General features: G+C 40.3%; 1 protein-coding gene across 1 annotated transcript in view; it reads right to left on the reverse strand.

The window, feature by feature from the left end:
* The window catches only part of LOC141072548 (transient receptor potential cation channel subfamily M member 2-like), a 493704-nt gene that overhangs the window by 409181 nt on the left and 70192 nt on the right, over positions 1 to 14331 (reverse strand). The window contains exon 10 of the mRNA XM_073559813.1: positions 11329 to 11450. Coding sequence (XP_073415914.1) covers positions 11329 to 11450 — 122 coding nt within the window. The remainder of the gene's footprint in view (positions 1 to 11328; positions 11451 to 14331) is intronic.

A 14331-nucleotide genomic window follows, 5' to 3' on the forward strand; every position in this document is an offset into this window, starting at 1 on the left:
GCGTCACAAAAAGATTCTTTGTTTGAATGTGCGCAATTTCTTGATTTTGCCAGAAAACACGAGAATCGTGAGAGGAAAGTAAATTGTGCTAATTTTGTAAAGACAGGCAGAGTAAAATCTTATCAGAAGCCTGTATTAGCAAAACCTTCTAAAATGAGTTTTCCCCAAAATCAAATCTACGAAGAAAAAGAAAATCACATGTTTGTTATAAACCATATGGAATGATGCAAAAGAACACCGAAAAGACACAAATTGAATTAAGAAAAATGATGAGTTCTGATCTTCTTTCTGTAACCAAGATGGCCGAATTTAACAGACAGAAGCAGGTGGTGAGTGACATCATGGCCTGTAAACTGAATACTCTGCTCCAAGAATCTATCAGCTTTAAAATGGCAAGAACCTTTCAGGATATTTTTTGCAGAGAAATAAGTATGGGTGTAGGAATTGGCTAGGAAAAAAGTAATATATATTGTGTAACAGTGTTATACAATTAGTGAGTTATAGAGTATAATCCTGTAGTTTTATGGTTTGTGGATATATACATAGTCATACAGTATATATATAGAGTGTTTGTAGAAGTAGAAATAGTAGAACTGTATTTTTTAATGAAAATTAAAATCTACATCAGTAATAATATTTAGAATATGAATATGATATTAACCTTATTTTTTTATGTTTCCTTAGAATTTTCATTTCAAAGCAGGACTTAATCGAGAAAAATTCTCTTCCAAGGATTTATGCCTTTATTTACACAGGATGTTGCAATAATTGCATGATTTTATATATCTATCCCTTAAAAGGAAATAACCAATTGCTTTTTAAAATGTTCTGGGTGTGTGCTTTTTTACTGCATGGTTTGAATGACAACCACAGCAGGGGAATTTGAACCTTGTTCTAATAATACAAGTATACCAGTATACTATGTCCCTGTTCCTTAGGAAAAGAATTTTAAAGGGGGTCTCAACTTTTGCAAAGCAATGGAATTTTTTTTCCAGGCCTAAATGTCAAGTATAGCTATACATATATATTTATGTCATGTGTATTTGGGGAATATTCAAAGAAATATTAAGAGACTAAATTGAAATAGTTTACAATGCATTGATAATTAGGATAATTTGGGTTAAAATACGTGTATTCATCACACCTTCATATGTGAGGTATTTGGTTTAAAGTTAATATGTGACACAGTCTGAGTGACAGTGACTGAGTGTATGAGCAGCTGCTGAGCGAGTAATGTGATATGTTTGTGAGACCTCAGGATTCTATAAGAGAGAAAGAAAAAAAAACCCCAAAAGCTTTTATCTTTAGGAGAAATATGCAGATCAGATAAATTATTAGAATATTAGGATATATAATGAAATATTATCTACACAACATATATTTCTGTATTTCTATAGTAATTATTTCTTGATTTAGTTAATTGTGGATAAGTGCAATCGCACAACAAAATAGAAAATAGTTTAGGAAGAAAATCTATTCTTTCCTTATCAGCTTTAGCTCTTTTAAACAGGCACCAGCACAGAGCCTGGTATTCACCAGCTGCATCTGGGAATAGTGGACCTTCCTTCTCTGTCCAAGTGTGTTAATCTTAAACTACATTTAAATTAATTTTTCCAAAGGATAATTTTATGATATTCAAATTAATTTTGATGGTTACACATCTTCAGACAAATAATGGTATAAGCAAGTATAAATTCACATAATTTATACATTAATTATTTTTAATTTTGGTTTTGATAAATGAATTATTTCATAGAACAATATTTTTTGGTATTAAGGGGGAAATATGTTTTTTATCCTGACTACATCATCACATTTGATTAATATCCTCTTCTTCACACATTTTAATAGGAAAAAAAAATATTAATAAGGTACAATGGTATAAGTATTGGGTATAATAACAAGTATTATAAAGAGTCATTTCTTTACACTAAGAGGAATTACATGCAAAGTTGCATAATTTGAATATTTTGATAACACAAGTTTATGACAATTATGAAATAATCCAGATCATGGAAATATTAAGGGTATATGTCACTGAGGACATAACTACTCTGCATCAACATAAAGGCCTTGTTTTTATTTTTATTTTTATTCTTATTTTTCATTATTTTTAATTCTTTCACCAATATTTAGTAAAGTAATATCTACTGAGAATATTGCTTCATTAAATATAGCAATTATATGGTTCTATTACTAAGAAAATGTTTCACTTCTGAGTTATATGCAACAATTCTTTTATTCATTCATTCGCTCACTCATATATTCTTATTTTGGTTCATGGCTTTACATTCCTACATATTATTAGTATAATAAATATATTCCTTATTAATAAAGATGAAAACACTGGTTACATAAAACACAGTGACACCTATGGGTTGAAAAAGGTAATTACACCTAAGACATAAAAAAATGTTCTATCACATGAAAAATATGGATAATAATGTATTATCACTTATTATTGGTTTATTATTTCAAATATTGAAATCCATATACAGTACAAATTCTGATAATAATTATATGGATATTACTGATTGCTATGGTACGCTGTGATATTATAGGATAGGGAAATTACCAGATTTGGTATAGAATAGGGAATGAAGACTTCAAGCAAGATACTGAAATTATGTTAATAAAGACTTTTCACATTTCTAAACTTCATTGATTTTTATCAGTTGCAAGAAGAAGAATGCCGCGATCCAGAAGTCCCAGAAGGTAACAAAGCTATGATTACTGAGTAATAGACTGTGTTAATTACAAATGCAGTATCCACCACCGACAGTCACAAGTGCAGTATCCACCACTGACAGTCACAAGTGCAGTATCCACCACTGACAGTCACAAGTGCAGTATCCACCACCGACAGTCACAAGTGCAGTATCCACCACCGACAGTCACAATTAAAGTGTCTAACCTGACAACCAGAGGACGATGATCCTATGATGCTGAGATGAACGGTGTTATCACGTTCTTATCAAGTTCCAGAGGTTTTCAATCACCTGAAAAGCTTCCATGAAAGCTGGTGAACAATAAGGTAATTATCAGGAAGCTACAACCCTGACATATGTCCTGTGCATTAGGACAAGGACTGGTTATGGTGCTATGTTTAGCAAGGAAGAGTCATTTTAACCCTTGCTTTGCTGACCAAAGACGTCACACCTGTTCAAAGACCAGTACCGATGGAGGATTCCAGAATATCCAAGGCGAGCCAATGTAAGCCCAGGTTTTTAAAGATGACACTGCACAGATATTAAAGCTGCATTTCATCTATAGACTTTGTTTCTTATCAACATTTGAATTTATGGACTTTGATTTGATACACCACACAATTCCTACAACATCTATATGCTATAAGAAAACTGTATTTTTAAAAGAACCAAGAAGAAGACAGAAGACATCAAAATGAAGACCAGATGACATCAGATGATGATGACTGGACCTGAGATGCTTCAATTTAGACTTAGGGAAGTATAATTATACATATTTTATATGAATATTGTTCACGGCTTACCATAACATGAATTCACATCAATTATGTCATTGAGTACTTATAACGGTAATCTAATATTATTATTATTATTATTATTATTATTATTATTATTGATATTAAATTATTTTGTCAAAGAAGAAGAAAAGAAGAAAAAAGATCGTTATATTTGAGGGTTCCAATTAATGTCTGTCTCCCTCAAAAGGGGGAATTGTTAAATATTAATAATCCGTTAATTTCTTATAAGACCCAGTTCTGTAGAATGCTTTAGCTTACATGACATAGGCTATTTTTAAGCTTGGCTCATGGTAGAAAGACAGCTCCATATATGTAGAGACCACGTGCTTTAGGAGACGTATATAATTCATGGCTAACTGTAGAGGTGGCTCCTCTTCTTCCCTCACCATCATGAGAGACAGACGCAAGATGACATGACATAACAGCTGGTATATTACTTGACGGCGATGTGAGAAGCCGAACTGAGACACAGCAGCCATTTGCTATTCAGGATCTCGGAGAGAAGAAGAATACATGTTGCTTTTGCCATGTGGGATCTCAGAGCATGATCTAATGGACAATATCTCTTTCACTTATTTTTATTCACCTGTTTTTCTGTAATAACCTTTCTTTGATGGAAGAAACCAAATAAACCACTATATTTTTATCTGGTAACTAGTCCTGAGTATTTTACAGGATATGCATTATTTTACATAGCCCCATCCTGGATCTGCCCCCATCCCCCCTCCCTATGCCATGGACTTCTATGGCCCTCATCCTGGATCTGCCCCCATCACCCCATCCACCTTCCCTATGCCATGGACTTCTATGGCCCCCATCCTGGATCTGACCCCATCCCCCGATCCACCTTCCCTATGCCATGGACTTCTATAGCCCCATCCTGGATCTGCCCCCATCCACCTTTCCTACAACCCAAACCCAACATCCCTATTCCCTTTTGTGCACTTGCTTTGGTAAAACTAATGTGTATTTAGTCCTGCCAATAAAGCTTCTTTGAATTTGAATAATAACCTATCTTGGTATTGCAGACCCCCAATATTGCAGTGCCCTAATAACCTTGGTCGCTCTTCTCTGCACCTGCTCCAGTTCAGCTATGTCTTTCTTATACACCGGAGACCAGAACTGTACGCAGTATTCTAAGTGTGGTCGCACTAGTGACTTATATAGAGGTAAAATTATGTTCTCCTCATGAGCATCTATGCCTCTTTTAATGCATCCCATTATTTTATTTGCCTTTGCAGCAGCTGCCTGACACTGGCCGCTAAATGTGAGTTTGTCGTCCACCCATACACCAAGGTCTTTTTCAGTGACAGTTTTGCCCAGTGTTTTACAATTAAGCACATAATTATACATCTTGTTTGTTCTACCCAAGTGCATGACCTTACATTTATCCCCATTAAAGCTCATTTGCCATTTATCAGCCCAAGCTTCTAGTTTACATAAATCCTCCTGTAATATAAAATTGTCCTCCTCTGTATTGATTACCCTGCAGAGTTTAGTGTCATCTGCAAATATTGAAATTCTACTCTCTATGCCCCCGACAAGGTCATTAATAAATATGCTTAAAAGAAGCGGGCCCAATACTGACCTCTGTGATACCCATTACTGACCCCTGTGGTACCCTATACAGACCCCTGTGGTACCCAATACAGACCCCTGTGGTACCCAATACAGACCCCTGTGGTACCCAATACAGAACCCTGTGGTACCCCACTGCTAACCGTGACCCAGTCCGAGTGTGCTCCATTAATAACCACCCTTTGTTTCCTATCCCTGAGTCAGTTCTTAACCCACTTACATATATTTTCCCCTATCCCCATTGTTCTCATTTTATGTATCAACCTTTTGTGTGGCACCATATCAAAAGCTTTTGAAAAGTCCATGTACACCATGTCCACTGCATTCCCTCAGTCCAGTCCGGAACTTACCTCTTCATAAAAGCTTATCAGATTTGTCTGACAGGAATGGTCCCTCGTAAACCCATGTTGATATTGGGTCATGAGGTTCTTCTTCTTCAGATACTCCAGTACAGTATCTCTCAGAAAACCCTCCAGGATTTTACCCACAGTTGAGGTTAAACTTACTGGCCTATAATTTCCAAGTTCAGTTTTTGTCCCTTTTTGAATATTGGCCACACATTTGCCATACGCCAGTCCTGTGGTACAGACCCTGTTATTATGGAATCTTTAAAGATTAAGAATATGTCTATCTATGACTGTGCTTAATTCCTGCAGTACTCGGGGGTGTATCCCATCCGGGCCCGGGGATTTGTACATTTTAGTGATTTGTAGACGCCACCGTACTTCCTGCTGGGTTAAGCAGGTGACATTTAATGGAGAATTTTTATCCCTGATCATGTTATCCGTCATGGGATTTTCCTGTGTATATACTGTTGATAAAGTCATTTAGCATATTGGCTTTTTCCTCATCCACCATTTCACCCAGACTATTATTAAGGGGGCCAACACTATCATTTTTTAGTTTCTCTCTATTTATGTAGTATAGAATATTTTGGGATTATTTTACTTTCTCTGGCAATGAGTCTCTGTCTCAATCTTTGCTGCCTTGATTTGCTTCTTACAGAATTTATGTAATCTTCTGTAGTTAATGCCTCATCACTCCCTACTTGCTGTAATTCTCTGCTTTCTTTCTGTCCCTTATTGCGCCCCTTACAGCTCTATTTAGCCATAGTGGTCTCCTCCTGTTTCTCGCAGGTTTATTCCCATACGGTATATATTGTGCACAGCTCCTATTCTGGAGGATAATAAACGTCTCCCATTGTCTTTGTGTATTTTTATGTCTCAGGATATCGTCCCTGTTATTGCACCAAGATCATCTCTCATCCGTTGGAAATTTGCTTTCCTGAAGTTTCGTGTCCTTGTAACCCCTCAACTACACATCTTATTACAGGACACATGAACACTTATTAATTTGTGATCACTATTACCCAAGTGACCCCCAACCCTTATATCTGATCTGCGGTCCGGCCTGTGGGGTAATATTAGGTCTAGCAGTGCCCCCCCTCTTGTTGGGTCCTGAACCAGTGGTGAAAGGTGATTGTCTCTCATAGTGGTCAGACACCTATCACCTTTGCTGAACTGCAGGTTTCGGTTCCCCAATGTATTTCAGGGTAGGTGAAGTCCCCCATAATAATGACTTCTCCTTGAGTCGCTGCTTCATCTATTTGCTTTATGAGGATATTCTCTGTTGCTTCCATTATTTTTGGAGACTTATAACAAACCCCTATCAGTAATTTATTATTTTTCCCCCCTTCCCTTATCTCCCCCCACAGGGACTCTACATTCTCATTAGATTCATATATATTATCACGCAGGATGGGTTGTAAGGATGATTTTACATATAAACACCCCCCTCCCTCTCGTTTATTAGTACGGTCATTTCTGAACAGACTATAGCCCTGTAAATTATCCCCCGGTCACGGCTCTCGTCCAGCCATGTCTCAGATATCCCCACCATGGCAGAATTATGCTCCAACAACATTAACTCCAATTCCTCCATCTTGTTGGCGAGACTTCTGGCATTAGTATACATGCACTTTATGTATCTCTCTACCTCTATTCTTTCTTATTAACTGTTCTAACCCCACCCCCAATGTCACCCCCACCCCCAATGTCATTATTTGTGCCCAGGTCTCTAGCTGCACTGTCTTCCCCTATAAAAGGAATACCCTCCCCCCCGTCCCTAGTTTAAACACTCCTCCAACCTTCTAGCCATTTTCTCCCCCAGCACAGCTGCTCCCTCCCCATTGAGGTGCAGCCCGTCCCTAGCGTAGAACCTGTAGCCAACTGAGAAGTCGGCCCAGTTCTGCAGGAACCCAAACCCTCCTTCCTACACCAATTCCTGAGCCACTTATTAACCTCCCTAATCTCCCGCTGCCTCTCTGGCGTGGCACGTGGTACAGGAAGTATTTCAAAGAATACCACCTTGGAGGTCCTTGCTTTAAGCTTGCAGCCTAATTCCCTGAAATCATCTTTAAAGACCTTCCACCTACCTCTAACTTTGTCATTTGTGCCAATGTGCACCATGACCGCTGGATCCTCACCAGCCCCTCCCAGTAATCTGTCAGCCCGATCAGCGATGTGTCGGACTCGAGCGCCAGGTAGGCAGCACACCGTCCGACGATCCCTGTCTTTGTGACAGATTGCCCTGTCTGCTCCCCTAATAATTGAGTCTCCCACTACCAGCACCTGTCTGGCCTGCCCTGCTCTCCTATTTCCCCCCTTACTGGAGCAGACACTCCTCCGGCTTTCAGAGGACATGCCTTCCTGCAGCAGTGCTACTCCTGTACTGACACTCCCCTCATCTGCCAACTTAGCAAACTTACTGGGGTGTGCCAGATCAGGACTAGCCCCCTGGTGCTCTTCCCTCTACCCCGCCTTCTGTCACCCAGCTAGCTGCTTCATTGTCCTGCAGCTCCATACTGCCATCCTCATCTATCCCAGTGAGCAGCAGACGCCTTTCCATATTGTCTATGGATCTCAGTTTTGCCAGCTGCACATTTAGATCCAGTATCTGGGCTTCCAAATGCACAACGTGCTCGCATCTCACAGCAGTATGCACCCTCCACCGGCTGGTCAAGGACTACATACATGTGGCAAGATGTACACTGGATGGCATTGCCAATAATGGAGCTCCTTTCCTAATGGGGTTTGCACCAGACAGAAAAGATAAGTTAGAAGAAATGCAAAGTAATAATATAATACAAACAGCAATTCAGTAATTCCTCCCTTGTAAACTCCCTGAATCCAAAGTCACTGAATCACAAGTCACACACTTACCACCGTTCTCACTTACGCTCCGGTCACACTCCGCTCATTCACACTCACTTAGGAAGAAGATTTAAAGAGATTTTTGTATCCTTTAACAGCAATCCACCCTGCAGCTCAATGCACTTCATCCTTTGAGCTAAGTTTAATGGGGTGGGTGTTAGTATCTCTGCCCAACAAAGGGGCTGATCCCAAGAGAAGTAGAACAGTAAGCCACATGTTGAGTTAGCTGATGCTGTATGTTGGGAAGGGCAAGGATCTGCAGCTGCGGCCAGATCCTGGTGCCATGTATGGAGATTTGGAGATCATTTGCACGTGGGATTGTGATGTCTCACCACCCTGCTGGATATGAGGACCGCATCTAAAGACTATTGTTGCATATTCCATGGCGTCGGATTACTGGGTTTCTCTTTTGTATGGCCATCTTGCAGACTCTATGGAACCATATCTATGTTTGATGTTATTTTCTCCCTGTCTCAATAAAAGTTGTTGGATTGGTCATCGTCTGTTGTCCCTGCCTGCTCTGTCACACACCCCGTCACAAAACTGGTTGGCAGCAAAGGGATCAGAGCAGATGGAATGGAGAATAGCGGCCCAGCAACAAATGGAGCCAGAACGTCAAGATACAGGAATTGGACTGTGGGCAACCTACATACAAAGGCTTGTGAATTATGTGTCAGTTACAAAGAACTGTCCAAAAATTGACCTCAAGATGGCCCTGGAGAGGGATTCCCAGAGCAATTAGAGGAAAGATGGGACCTGGAGGTAAATACCCGGAAAAGTCAGTGGGCTGTATGCTTTGAGGAGGAGGTGGCATTGCTGGAAGATGAAGCCACCAGAGAAGATAAACAAGAGGCCATTCGGAGAGCGCATGAAAGGTAGTTAGCTGGCACAGGCAAACATTAATCACAATACCCACCATGAGAGAAGTCCCAAGAGCGTCCCACAAGGACTTTAAGCAGCTTAGTGAGGCTTCAGGGGACATTGAGGGATTCTTCCAAGACTGAACACCAATGTCAGTTAATGGAAGTTCCAGAAATGGAGCGGGTCAGACATGTGGAGGGGCTCTTAGAGGGTGGAGCTGCAGAAGCACATCGAGCGACGGACCCTTGGTGAAACCGTGAGTATGAGGATATTAAGGAAACCATCATCATACTCACTACCACGCGTTATCCTGTAACAGGGAAGGCTCTTTTAAAATGTATGCCCATAGGATCAAAGAGATGTGTCAAGGCTGACTGGAGGGAGAGGGGGCCTTAACACGGGAGACCATCCTCCTGGTCATCCTAAAACTACTTAAGTAAAAGAGAATGTGAAATGGAGCTCTGCCTTCAACCCTATAACTTCACCATACAATATAGAATAAGCAGTCAACACCAAAATGCTGATGGATTGACCAGACAGGAGGAGCCATGAGTCATGTCAGCCATGACTATGTGTACTTGACAAGCGACCTGTTGTGGTCACTAGTCTGTACACAACTTCAGGGGAAGGAGGTTGTAACAGAGTCACCCTAGCCTGCACACATGGACCATACTGTAACCAGGCTTACATTAGCACTCCTTGTCCTGCATCTGGTGGGGTCATGCTTGTCTTTGCTCCTCTCTACCCTTACAATATGCATCCCTGTACTTTTTGTATTTTAATTGATTTATGTCTGTTCTTGTGCACTTTGCAGGTGTAAATGAAGTATTTTTCACTTTTTGGCATTTTTGCAAGCATTTCTTTATTTTGGGTTACTGGTGCCAGAGACACACTTATTTCTTGTCTTACACAATTGACTGACTTCTTGGTGTATGGCACAGAACCCTTATTTATTTGTAGTGCCAATCCATTTCTTTGTTAATGGTGAAAACTGACACCAACCAATCACTGATGGTGAAAAATTACACCGACCAATCACTGATGGTAAAACTGACATCAACCAATTACTGATGGTGAAACTGACCAATCACTAATGGGGAAAACTGACATCGACCAATCACTGATGAGGAAAACTGACCAATCACTGATGGTGAAAAATGACACCAACCAATCACTGATGGTAAAACTGACACTGACCAATCACTAATGTGGGAAACTGACACTGACAAATCACTAATGGGGAAACTGACACTGACAAATCACTGATGGGGAAAACTGACACCAACCAATCACTGATGGGGAAAACTAACCAATCACTGAAGGTGAAAAATGACACCGACCAATCACTGATGGTAAAACTGACATCAACCAATTACTGATGGTGAAACTGACCAATCACTAATGGGGAAAACTGACATCGACCAATCACTGATGAGGAAAACTGACCAATCACTGATGGTGAAAAATGACACCAACCAATCACTGATGGTAAAACTGACACTGACCAATCACTAATGTGGGAAACTGACACTGACCAATCACTAATGGGGAAACTGACACTGACAAATCACTAATGGGGAAACTGACACTGACAAATCACTGATGGTGAAAAATGACACCAACCAATCACTGATGGTAAAACTGACACTGACCAATCACTAATGTGGGAAACTGACACTGACAAATCACTGATGGGGAAAACTGACACCAACCAATCACTGATGGGGAAAACTAACCAATCACTGATGGTGAAAACTGAAACCGACCAATCAGTGATGGAGAAAAATGAAACCAACCAAGCACTGATGGTAAAACTGACATCAACCAATCACTGATGGTGAAACTGTCACTGACCAATCACCAGTGGAGAAAACTGACACCGACCAATCACTGATGGTGAAACTGACACTGACCAATCACTAATGGAGAAAACTGACACCGACCAATCACTGATGGTGAAAACTGAAACCGACCAATCACTGATGGGGGAAAACTGACACCAACCAATCACTGATGGTGGAAGCTGACACTAGCCAAATAGTAATGAAACTGTTTTTGTGTATGAGGAAAAACTAACATGTGAATAAGTCCTTAGTGACAGGAGTGACAACATGAAGGTAAAGAGACGTGAGGTAAAAGGCGAAAGGAGACAGAAGACCTAGGTGACCTTACCTTCCAAGTCCAATCTTGAGTAAAGATCTGCGTCTCAGCAATATCTGGCCGGTTCCAGGACACGGCCAGTTTCAGTTGATGGTCAAAGTTTTCTTGTCCGTAGTGATCAGTACTGTGAGATGCTGAAAGACACAAGCTCTGGTGAGATTCCAGGTCACCATCCTGGGGGCCAGTGTTTCATGGACTGTGGAGAAGATGACCTGAGCCTCTGCGCTATATCCCATGCTCAAGCCTCAGACTTTGGATTTGGTTTGCTGAGAAATTATCCTAGACGAAAGACTTTATTACAAGCACTCGAGCCAAGGAGAAGCCTTGAGATGAGCCTAAATTGTCTGAAGAAGACCCTTTCCTCTACAAAACTATCTTCAGTAGGCTCAGAGGCATTGACGATTATCTTTATGTTGACTTTTGAAATTATGTGGTTTTCTTTGGTTGGTCAAGAAGCACAGACTATTGCTCATATGAGCCTGGATGTTGACTTTTGAGTTGATGTTTGTTGTGCAATTTTCAAATTTTTAATTCTTGTGCCCTTAAACCAGAGAGTGATGTCACACTAAATACTTAATAAGTAACATTTCCCACATGTTTACTTTACATCAGCACAATTTTTAAAACCTAATATTTTTTGTTAGGAAGTTAAGGGTTAAAGTTGACCAGCGATATTTCATTTTTCCAACATAATTTACAAAACCTTTTTTTTTTTTAGGGACCACCTCACATTTAAAGTCACTTTGAGGGGCCTATATGACAGAAAATACCCAAAAGTGACAATTCTAAAAACTGCACCCCTGAAGGTGCTCAACACCACATTCAAGAAGTTTATTAACCCTTCAGGTGCATCACTGGAATTAATTCAATGTGGAAGGAAATAAATGAACATTTCACTTTTTTTTCACAAAAATTTTACTTTAGACCCAAATTTTTTTTATTTTCGCAGGGGTAACAGGAAGAAATGGACACCAAAATTTGTTATGCAATTTCTCCTGAGTATACCGATACCCCATATGTGGGAGAAAACTAGACCCCCCCAAGGGAGCTTATCTAGATATGTCGTGAGCACAATGAACCCCAGGTACTTCACAGTTTATAACATTGAGCCGACAAAATAAGAAAATCACATTTTTCACACAAAAATTTTTTTTTAGCCCCAAATTTTGCATTTTCACAAGAGTAATAGGAGAAATTACACTATACAATTTGTTGTGCAAATTCTTCTGAGTACAACGATACCTCATATGTGGTCGAAAACAACTTTTGAGGCACTGTGCAAAGCTCAGAAGGGAAGAGGCACCATATTGGAGTTCAAATTTTGCAGGAATGGTTTAAGGGTGCCATGTCACTCTGGTATGGCCCGAGAGGGGCCCGAACAACCGAACCCCCCAATTAATGGCCCCATTTTACAAACTACACCTCTCAATGGATTCATCTACAGGTGCAGTGATCATACTGACACCACATGTGTCGCACAGAATTTTATACCACTGAACGGTGAAGAAAAAATAATTACATTTTTACCACCATTTCTTAACTCCAGATTTTACATTTTCACACTGGAAAACAACTAAAAATGGCACCAAAATTTGTTCCACAATTTCTGATGTAGAAATACCCCATATATACTCTGGAACTCTCTACCCCAACACATCAGACTCTCACCAACAACGGAAACCTTCAAGACCCACCTGTTCCGGCAAGCCTACAGCCTGCAATGACCCTCAGTCTACCGAACCACGGCCCGACCTGCTCTACCCTCTCCTACTGTACCCATCCCTGTAGACTGTGAGCCCTTGCGGGCAGGGCCCCCTCTCCTTATGTACTTGTATGTCCCTTGTCTTACACATGTTTATTATACTTGTCTATATTTCCCCTTTTCACACGTAAAGCGCCATGGAATAAATGGCGCTATATAAATGCATAATAATAAATACGTGGCTGTACAGTACTACTTAGCCATACAGCGAGACTCAGGAGGGACGGAGCGCTATTTACCTCCTGGAGCGCAGATTTCCCTGGAATAGTTTGCGGACTCTATATACAGAGCCCTATGTGCTGGAAGAGCAGATTTCCCCCTAAAGTGATCCAATTTTAAAAATTATACCCCTTTGGGAATTTATCTACAGGTGTAGTGATTATTTTTGACTCCATAGGTGTTTTCCAGAAACAGGCAGCAATGGATGTTGCTGAGTGAAAATTGCAATCTGCCATTGTAGTGATCAGGACGTTGTAGTGATCAGGACGTTGTAGTGACCAGTACGTACCTGTAAATTAGGCGGGCTCTCATCGCTACAGAAATGCCAAACATGTGGGTGCTAAATGTGGTTTATACATACTGGGGCTCAGGAAGAAGAGGGCATTTGGATTTCTGAGGGCAGAATTTGCTGAATTTCTTTTGGAGTGTGAGGAGATATAGCACATTTACAAGCCTTTGTCCTACCTTTAAGGTGGAAGCCCCTATATTTCCATTAACATATGACAGATCTGAGTGAGAACATGCTTTTTTTGTGAATTGAGTTGAAGTTTTCATTGGGAACATTTTACATAACGTTTGTGATCACATTTATCCAGTGCTCTACGCTGAGCACTTATATTAGGGTTTCCATCTAAACCTCTGAGTGACATAATTTAGATGATGGAATGAAGGGATCCATTCACTATAATGATGTAACAGAGTTACTCTGGACTCCATCTGACCTCTGTTCAGCGGTGTCCTTTTTTTTCAGATGTGCACAAAACTGTGGCTGACGGCATTTTTTTTTTTTTTTTTTTACACACTTAAAAAGATGTACACCACCGGATCATAGGTCAGACGGCATCCACAGTGCCTCCATATGTTTCATTATAGGGAATCTTCTGTCGGAGGTTTCTTCCGAATCACGTAAATGCTCAGCATAGAGTGCAGGATAAATATGTGCCGAGCCTTGCTACGATCTTTGGGAGGCAGAATGAACAAGTCAACAGCAGGTGAAGAATTTTGAACATTTATTTACATTCATCTTTTTGATC

This window comes from Dendrobates tinctorius, unplaced genomic scaffold (assembly GCF_039654945.1).
Source record: "Dendrobates tinctorius isolate UK_male_01 unplaced genomic scaffold, ASM3965494v1 ptg000275l, whole genome shotgun sequence".
Classification (NCBI taxonomy): Eukaryota; Metazoa; Chordata; class Amphibia; order Anura; family Dendrobatidae; genus Dendrobates; species Dendrobates tinctorius.